Source organism: Tupaia chinensis, unplaced genomic scaffold (genome assembly GCF_000334495.1).
Source record: "Tupaia chinensis unplaced genomic scaffold, TupChi_1.0 Scaffold149552_1, whole genome shotgun sequence".
Classification (NCBI taxonomy): Eukaryota; Metazoa; Chordata; class Mammalia; order Scandentia; family Tupaiidae; genus Tupaia; species Tupaia belangeri.
Window position 1 is genome coordinate 3441810 of NW_006209397.1, and position 10300 is coordinate 3452109.

General features: G+C 37.2%; 1 protein-coding gene across 1 annotated transcript; it reads right to left on the reverse strand.

Annotated features, from left to right (window-relative positions):
- Nucleotides 1-4977: 4977 nt before the first annotated feature.
- LOC102475690 (securin-like) lies at nucleotides 4978-5486 on the reverse strand. The gene has a single exon (XM_014585350.1). The coding sequence runs from the start codon at nucleotides 5476-5478 to the stop codon at nucleotides 4978-4980; it is 501 nt and encodes a 166-aa protein (XP_014440836.1). The 5' UTR covers nucleotides 5479-5486.
- Nucleotides 5487-10300: the final 4814 nt, after the last annotated feature.

The window sequence follows — 10300 nt, forward strand, 5'->3', positions numbered from 1 at the left end:
TCTTCAGCTATCAATAGATTCATGTTCCTACTATTTGAACAGAATACTAACCTGTTTCTAGGCTTTAAGTTTCAAGGAAATATCCTTACCAGTTCAAAACTGCTTTTCTTGAAACCATCAGCTGAACCTGCTATTGAAAGTAGTTAGATTACGTATGATATTGTGTGATCAACGAAATGTTGGGGGAAAAGGAATTGAAGACAACTGTAGACAGCAGAGATAGTGTAATAAGAGAGTGCAATAGGGCAGAGGGTCAGACATGGAGTAAAAAACATATATATATGAAAGTAGAAATGGAATATTATGGATGATAACATGCATGATTAAGTCACTATCCAGTTTATTCTAGATGGAAAACCACATTTAGTATGTTGTGATGATGCTCAGGGAATGAATGTAAATTAATAAAAAAAAATTCAGAAGGAAAAGAAAAAGCAAAAGCATTAAAAATACCTATTTGATGACTGCAATAAGCTATATAGCCCTAGCTAGGAGCTACTTTATAGTATGTTCATTCTATTCACTGAGGTTTATGCCTAAAGTCAGACTTGTGTTCATGGATATGTATATATCAGCTGTGCTTGATACTGAAAATATTTAGATTTATTAAGGTATTTAGTGGAACAATAAAATGGGGAAGGCATAGAAAGCAACAATAGATACCAGACACAGTGTGGGAGGAGAGTAGGAGATGGCAGAGGGTGAGATAGGGAATCAAGGATGGGAAAAAAGGCAAAATATACAGGAAACAAGAAATAGAAAATTATTTGTTGACAATAACGCATATGTTGATGTTCTTGATTGAGCCAATATACAGTGTATTCTGAATGGAAAAATCTCATTTTGTATGCTGTAATGATGTACAGTGAATGAATGTAAATAAATAAATAAATAAATAGGTCAAGGCAAAGTTCTCAGTCCTAGGGCTATGCCTTTTCCTGTGATTAAATATCCGAATTGCTAATATACACAACCAATTAACCTTAATGTTTTGTCAGTTATACTGACAAAATTCACTTTAAATGGACTGTATCCCCTCTGCAAGAATTACAAAGCTTCATTTTTACCTCTAACTGAACATACTTTATATATCCAATTTAACATATTTAACTCTTTCAAAATTTTCTGTTCAAACATATAATCCCCTTAATCATACTCCTCCTCTTTTAACTTCCACTAAGCTGTTCACAAATTTATAGTATCATAAAAATGATCACTGATTCTTTTTCCCTCCCACTGAAGTAAAATATTAGAAGGATCTTAAAGCAAAGGCAGTTCTCCACATGGAACAGAAATCCCCACAGTGCAGTGCTGGCAACTTCATTTCCCGTACTGAACAACAGGAGCTACAAAGGCAAAGGGTCACACTGTATGGACTAGGATGCTGAGCCAACAGCAGGAAAAGCCAGCTAGGGGTCACAAGTAATAAGAGGGGAACTGTTGGTTGTGCAGTAGTTCGTTTGAATGTGAATATAATCTCTGCACATCTCAGAGGTTGGCATTTGGGACTGAAATACATTCAAAGGAACTCTTTGTTTTAATTTGCCACTCATATGGAGAGAAATAAAACGGTAGACTCTCCTGAGGCCCAAAACGTACTGTTGGTGGTTACATCAGGCATTCCCATTTTCAGGTTCCCAGGGTAGGACTTATTAAACAACTATGTCAGCAGAGCCCTAAGGCCTGAAAGAGTGAATGCTTAATGTTCCACCCACCTAAGGAGTAGCTTAGGCCTTGAAAATAGCTGGCTCAGCATGTTTTAGTGCTGGGCTCAGGAGTCATTTTTCTTCGGTGTGCACCATCACCTGACTCTACCAAAAAAGAAAACGGAACAAAGTAAGTTCAATAGGCTAGTTACCCTTATAGATAACTATTTTCCATGAAATGTATAGGTTTTCGCTTTGTATATGTTTTTCAGCGAAAAGACAGTTTTCATTGTCGCTTCACTGAAAGAATACAAAGAGCAGTCAATAGTTTTCATTCCACTCTTGACCCTCACTGAAGAAGAAATACTTTTTCAGGTAAAATTAAAAACTTTCCATCACTTCTCTAAAGCCTAAGGGGATATCGCTTTAGATTTTATATTAAGTTCATAAGTGGATAAATAAAACTCAGAACAGGGACATGCATATCATCTGCTGCAAATTCTTTTTCAACACAGTAACTTTGTGTCTTTGCATAAGTGTCAAAGGGCAAGCAGACTGAGAACCATCTACACTCTTTGGTAATCAACCCTTCCTCAGCAAGTTTCAGGAGACGTCCTTTTCTTTTTTTTTTCTTTTTCTTCTCTTTTCTTTTTTTCTTCTCTTCTCTTTTTTTTTTTTTTTTTTTTTGTTTTTTGCCATATGCGACACCAGAAAGACAGAGAGAGACAGAAAGCGAGAAATCACCCCCCAGGGGTATGGCCATGCTGCAATCCCTTCTCCTCCAGTCTCCTCTTGGGATCTTGGGCACACACGCGCACGCGCATGCGTGAGTTTAAGCCATCAGGTCTGGGACTCAAACTGCGGTCAACTATGTGGGAGTCCAAGGACATAGTCATTACATCAACTCCTTGTCCCAAGACATCCTTTTCATGGATGGTGCTCCTGTGAGAATGGCTGCAAAAGTAGAGGCAAAGTGTCTCCCTACCTCAGGCTTTCCTGATGAACCATAGCAAACCTAGCATAGTTAGAGTGGGATCCCAGGCCTAATCATAGCCAATTGCCTCCTTTGTGACTTGTTTCATTTTCTTTTGTTTGACAGTTCTGAGACTGTGCTTTTTTACAGCTGAATGGCCTGTGGCAGCTGACTGCTGAGAGTAATTTTCACTCACATAGAAAATACACCAATACACAAGAAGAGAGAGAGTGAGAGCGAGAGCAAAAGTGAGAGACAGAGAGAAAGAGAGGTAGGGAAATGTGTAAAAAATTGAAATGGCAAGGACTGTTACCAACAGAAAATGTGTGAAAAATTGAAATGAAAAAGGCTGTTACTGGCTTGTCTCATTGTCACATACAAATTGAAATGAATACTAGAAATATAAGCATTTGAGAAGTGACAGGACAGAAGATGTGGCTCTCAAGTCTCACTCTCTCCACTGGTATCCTACAAAAGTCAGATTCAAAGAAATTCTAGTTGACTTCTAAATCTCTAAGGCTTAAAACATCACAATAAGGATACCATGGAAAGATAAGCACTTTTCACTGTTCAACAAATTGAAAATTATTTAGCTATTTAGAACCGATTTTGCATAACTGCAAATGTGATAGTAGTTTTAGGGATTTAGAAAAGTTCCAGAATAGTACTCAGAGTAGTAAGTTAATTTTGCAGTGGTAAAAGTTCAATGAAATATGTTGTTTCTTTGTAGGGTGAATTCAGAATCTAAGAGAGGTAACTACAGTATATCATATGTATAAAGTGAAAAATAAACAAGAACACATTGAAAGGAAGATATAGATGCTCATAATGATTTTAAAGGAGGGTAGGTAAACCTTCATCATCATGACAAAATCTTCCCTCTAACACAGGATTATGGAAAGGAATTCCCTACCTTAAGGACTCATTTACATTGGAAGTACAGAAAAGTTTTTAAGAAACAGATCAAAACCATGCATTTTTATTTCTATGATGGTTGATAAATGATGCAGGGATTTTACATACAGAAAGAGAAAACTGAGATTCAATTAACATAAGCTATTGATCAGAGATCAATGCCTGCAATGATGCTGTTAATAATAATATAAACAATAACAAAAATAAACAAACCACCAGTACCACTTACTAAGTTTCTACTCTATGCCAGGAACTTATTTTTTTTTCTTTTTTTGGAGAGATTTTTTCTATAGGGCGTGTGTGCTCACCAGACAGACAGAGAGAGAGACAGAGATAGAAAGCAAGAAATCACCCCCCAGGGGGGATGGTCATGCTGCAATCCCTTCTTTTTTTTTCTTTTTTTTGAGAGTTTTTTTTGCTAGAGGGCGCGTGTACTCGCCAGACAGACAGAGACAGAGAGATAGAAAGCTAGAAATCACCACCCAGGGGGGATGGCCACGCCGCAATCCTTTCTCCTCCATTCTCCTCTTGGGATCTTGGGCACGCACGCACACATGCCCGGCGTGAGTTTTAAGCCACCGCGTCTGAGACTCGAACTGCGGTCGACCACGTGGGAGTCCAGCGACTTAGCCATTATGCTAACTGCAGGTCCCTGAGCATTTTTTCATATGCATTTTGACTGCTTGTATGTCTTCCTCTGAGAATTGTCTGTTCAGCTCATTTTTCCATCTTTTAATTGGGTTGATCTTTTTTTTTTTTTTGGAGGTGTGGTACGGTGGGGAAGCTGCTTGAGTTCCCTATATATTCTGGTTATTAGTTCTTTATTTGAGGCATAATTTGTGCATATATTTTCTTTTTGTAAATATATTATTTTTCTGAGCAGAAGATTTTAACCTGATACGAACTAACTTGTCTATTTTTTGGATTATTGACTGTGCTTTATATGTCTAATTTAAGAAGCTTTTGCCTGCCTCAATGTCTCCAAGAGTTTCTCTTTTGTTATTCCCCTGTAGCTTTACATTTTGAGGTCTTAGGTTTAGATCTTTGATCCATTTTGATTTTTGTTAGTGATGAGAGATAAGCATCCAGTTTTACCTTTCTGCAGGTGCAGACTCAGTTTTTCTAGCACCATTTGCTAAAGAGGTCCCCCGCCCCAGAATAACTGGTGTCCTTTGTCAAAAATCAGTTGGCTATATATTTTGGGATTTATTTCTTGAGTCTCTATTCTGTGCCATTGGTCTACATGCTGTTTTGTTTTGTTTGTTTGTTTGTTTGTTTTGTAACCAAAGAAATGCTTTATTAACACAAACACACAAACTGTACAGCAGTAAGAAATTTAAATATCTAGGTCATAACAAACAAGTGGCAACTCAACATCCAGGGTCAACAGAATGCTTGAAGGAGACTGCAACAAATCAGATTCCCAGGGTGGAGAAGGCATCTTCACAGGCAAAAGGGACCCAGCTGTAACAGCTTTTCAAGTTCTCTCTCTTCATCAAGGATCATGAAAGGCACTTCATTCAAGGGGAGATGTGCAATCTGGTGTTCTTCAGGCATGTCAAAACTCTCAAAATCTAGTGGATTGAAGGGTAAGAATTTTTCTGTTTCTGGATAGGTGCCATCTGAGGCAGGAACAGAGAGTTTTGCTTTCACAGTCTTCTCAGTCATCTTTCTTGCAGAGAAGGTTAGTTGTTTTTGCTTGGGGGGTTCATTAGTCTTTACTGACTTTTCTGTAGCTCTGTTGACAGTTCCTAAAGCCTTTCTGGTAGCTTTAGGTAAAGCAGGTGGAGCATCGAAGATTTTGCCAACACGTGGTGTTAAAACCTGAGATTTCCCATCTAAGGCCTTAACTAAGGGCCCAGAGTCCAGCTTCAACCCATCCTTGGGAGCCACGCGGGTGCCTGGGTCTCCATTTTCCTTATCAACAAAGATCAGAGTAGCCATTCTGGATTATTCCAAGATTCTGTCTTGCTGTTTTGAATATTACAGCTTTGCAATATATTTTGGAACCAGAGAGTGAGATGCCTCTCATTCTGTTCTTCTTGGACAGTAGTGTTTTGGCAATTTGGAGTCTTATATGATTCCAGACAATTTCTGTGATTGTTTTTTCTAAATATGTGAAAAATATCTCTGGTGATTTTATTGGGATAGTGTTAAATGTGTAGATTAATTTGAGTAGAATTGACATTTCAATAATATTAATTCTTCCAATCCAGGAATATGGAATGTCTTCCTACTTTTTAATGTCATTTTTCATTTCCTTTTTTAGTTTTTCATAGTTTTCCTTGTGCAAGTCTTTAACTTCTTTGGTTATCTTTACTCCTAAATATTTTATTTATTTTGCAGCTATTGTAAATGGAATTGCTTTCATCAGTTCCCTATCAGTCTGTTCACTGATGGTGTATACAAATTCTATATATGTTTGTATGTCAATTTTGTATACTGTCACTTTAATCATTTACTACTTCTAGGAGTTTTTTTGTGGGTTTCTTAGGGTTTTATATATTTATAGTCATGTCATCTCCAAAAAAAAATATTTTCACATCTTCTTTCCCTTTTTGCATGCCTTTTAATCTCTTATCTAGTGGCATTGGCTAGGACTTCCAATACCACATTGAAAAGAAGTGGAGAAAGAGGGCAGCCTTGTCTTGTACCAGTTTTTAGTGGAAAAGTTTTCAGCTTTTCCCAATTCAGTATGATGTTAGTTATGGGTTTTCATAAAATGACTTTTACTGTTTTGAGAAATGTATCTTCTATGCCAGTTTTGCTGAGAGTTTTAATCATGAAGGGATGTTGTATTTTATCAAATGCTTTTTCGGTATCAATTGATATGTTCATATGGTTTTTAACATTTTAATATGCTGTATTACATTTATGGTTTTTGCATATGTTAAATTATCCTTACATCCCTGGAATAAAGCCTACCTAGTCATTGTGTATAATCTTTTTAATGTGTCATTGGATATTATTTACTAGGATCTTGTTTGAAATGTTTGCACCTATATTTATCAGAGATATTGGTCTATAGTTTCTTTTTTCATTAAGTCCTTGTCCATTTTGGAGATGAGAGTGATGAAGGTTTCATAAAATGAATTTGGGCGGTTTTCCTTATTTTGGATTTTTATAGTTTCAGTAGAATGGGTGTTATGTCTTCTTTAAAAGGTTTGTCGAATTCAGAAATGAAACCATTGTGACCAAGGCTTTTCTTTGTTGGGAGGTTATTTATCACTGAATGAATTTCATCACTTGTTACTGGTTTATTTATACTTTCTGTGTCTTCCCCATTCAGTCTTGGTAGTTTATATGTGTCCAGAATTTTCTCCATCTCATTCAGGTTTTCTTGTTTTTTGGCATATACTCATTACTACTATTCTCTAATGATCTCTTGTATTTTTACTACATCTGTTTTTATTTTTTTTTTTTTGAGAGGTTTTTGCTATGGGGCGCATGCACTCACCAGACAGACAGAGAGACAGAAAGACAGAAAGCAAGAAATCACCGGGGATAGTCACGCCGCAATCCCTTCTCCATTCTCCTCTCGGGATCTTGGGCACACACGCACATGCACCTGGCGTGAGTTTCAAGTTACCAGGTCTGGGACGCGAACCACGGTCAACTATGTGGGAGTCCAGCAACATAGCCATTATGCTAACTGCTGGTCCCCTACTACATCTGTTTTAATATTACCTGTTTCATTGTGAATTTGATTTATCTGGTTTGTTTCTCTATTCTTAATTAGTCTAGCTAATGATGTGTCAGTTTTGTTTATCTTCTCAAAAAACCAGCTTTTGGATTCATTTATCTTCTATATAGTTCATTTATTTTCTATTTCATTTATTTCTGCTCAAATCTTTCTTTTTTCTTTTTTCTTTTTTTTCTGAGAGGTTTTCGCTATAGGGCACATGCGCTTGCCAGACAGAGAGACAGAAATTGAGAAATCACCCCCTAGGGGGGATGGCCACACCACAATCCCTTCTCCTCCATTCTCCTCTTGGGATCTTGGGCATGGACGCACATGCACCCAGTGTGAGTTTTAAGCCACCGGGTTCAGGACGTGAAGTGAGTTTTAAGCCACCGGATTCAGGACGTGAACCGTGGTTGACTACATGGGAGTCCAGCAACATAGCCATTACACTAACTGCTGGTCCCATATTTCTGCTCAAATCTTTATTATTTCTGGCATTTTTGTTGTTGCTGTTTTTCCAATTCACTGAGGTATGTTGTCAGGCTATGTATTTGCCACCTTTCTATTGTTTTCTTATGTGCACTAATTACTGTGAATTTCCCTTTTATCCCAGCTTTTGCTGTGTCCCATAGATTATGGAAACTTGTGCACTCATTATCATTGGTTTCAATGAATCTTTTGATTTCAGTCTTAATTTCTTCAGTGGTTGTGAAGTCATTCAAGAGTAGGTTGTTTAGTATTCATATGTTTGTGTATTTTTGAGGAATTTTCTTTTTTTTTTAAAGATTATTTTTGTATTTCAACAAGAAAATTCTTTATGATTCACATTTTCTTTTATTAGGTTTTGTTTTTGGTTTTTTTTTTTGAGAGGTTTTTGCTATAGGGTGCGTGTGCTCGCCAGACAGACAGAGACATAGAGACAGAAAGCGAGAAATCACCCCCCCAGAGGGGATGGTCACGCCGCAATCCCTTCTCCTCCATTCTCCTCTCTGGATCTTGGGCACGCACGCACACGCACCCGGCATGAGTTTAAGCCACTGGGTCCAGGACTCAAACCGCGGTCGACTACGTGGGAGTCCAGCAACATAGTCATTATGCTAACTGCTGGTCCCTTGAGGAATTTTCTTGAAATTAATATCCAGTTTAATTCCTTCATGTTTGGAGAAAATACTAGATACAGTTTCTATGCTTTTGCGTTTGTAAATGCTTATTTTGTGCCCTATCGTGTGGTCGATCTTCAAAACAGTTCTATGCAGGGATGAGAAAAATGTATATTTTGAAGTTGTTGGGTGGAAAGTTATATAGATGTCAGTCAAGTCCATTTTATTTATGGTGTCATTTAGATCTCATATCACTTTGCCTGTTTTTTTTTTGTCTAAATGATCTGTCCAAAGGAACAAGTGAAGTGTTGATATCCCCAACAATTAGTTTGTTGTAGTCTATCTCTCCCTTTAGATCTAACAATCTTTCTTTCATATATTTGGATATTCCCAGGTTGTGTGTGTGGTATGTGTGTGTGTGTGGTATGTGTGTGTGTGTGTGTGTGTGTGTGTGTGTATATATATATATCAGTGTTTATTGTATCTTCTTGATTAATTTGATCTTTAGGTACTGTATAATGTCCTTCTTTGTCTTTTCTTACAGTTTTGTCTAAAAGCCTGTTTTGTCTGATATCAGTATTGCAACTCCAGTCTCTTTTTGATTTCCATTTACATGTGATACCTTTTTCTTTCACTTTTACTCTATGTATTTCTTTATCACTGAGGTATGTTTCCTGTAGGCAGTAACTAGAGGGTTTCTGTTTTTTTATCCATTCACCCAGTTTGTGTCTTTTGATTGGAGAATTTAATCCATTAACATTCAACATTAGTATTAAAATTTGTAGATCTATCCCTGCCATTTTGTTAGCCATTTTTTTCAGTTGCTTTTTGTTCTCTTATTTCTGTCTGTATGTCTTTAGTTTCCCTGATACAGTACTCCCCTCAGTAATTCTTGAAGAGCTGGTCCAGTATTGGTGAATTCTTTCCGTTTTTGTTTGTCTATAAATTATTTTATTTGTTCTTCCCATTTGAAGGATAATCTTACGAGATATAGTATAGTATTCTTGGTTGAATTGTGTGTGGTGTGTGTGTGTGTGTGTGTGTATTTTGGATATGTCTTCCCATTCTTTTCTTGCCTGCATTCTTCCAGTTGAAAGATCTGATGTTAACCTAGTAAAATAAGCTTTGTATGTGACTTGATGGTTTTCTCTTGCCATTTTTAAAATCCTGTGTTTGTGATTTTTACCATTCTGGTTATATTGTGCTGTAGAGAGGATATTCTTATGTTGTTTCTATTTGGAGTCCTTTGTATATTTTGCGTCTGGATGTCTGAATGCTTCTCTTTCTAAGTTTGGAGAGTTTTAGGCATGTATTTTGTGGGATAAATCTTCTGTGCCCTTGTTTGTTTCTTTGCCTTCTGGAATACTTGTTATTCAAATATTTGAGATTTTATATTATCTAATATTTCCTATATGCTATTCTCATTTTTTGTTATTAATTTTTCATTATTATTGGTGGTTTTACCTACATCAAAGGTTTTGTTTTCCATTTCAGAGAGAGATTTTGTCTTCTGTGTAATCCAGTTTGCTATTAGTACTGCCAAGTGAGGTCTTGATTTCCTGTATTACTATCTTCATCTCTAGAAGCTCTGATATTGATTTTTTTTGGGTGTCTGTCTACTTCTTCAAGTCCTGGAAAGACTTCCTTGTCTCTGTCACCATGAATATTCTGCACTCTTTTTCTGACATTCCTTCAAATCTTATGTGCTGCCCAAGGTTAAAGAAGAGTTGCTCGGGACCAGCAGTTGGCATAATGGCTATGTCGCTGGACTCCCATGTAGTCACCCACAGTTTGAGTCCCAGACCTGGTGGCTGAAACTCATGCTGGGTGCATGTGCATGCGTGCCCAAAATCTCAAGAGGAGAATGGAGGAGAAGGGATTGCAGCATGGCCATCCCCCCTGGGGAGTGATTTCTCACTTTCTGTCTCTCTATCTTTCTCTGTCTTTTTGACTAACACACACACCTTATAGCAAAAACCTC

Coding starts and splice junctions, on each gene's coding strand:
- LOC102475690 (XM_014585350.1), bottom strand. CDS start 5,478: ATGGCTACTCTGATCTTTGTTGATAAGGAAAATGGAGACCCAGGCACC.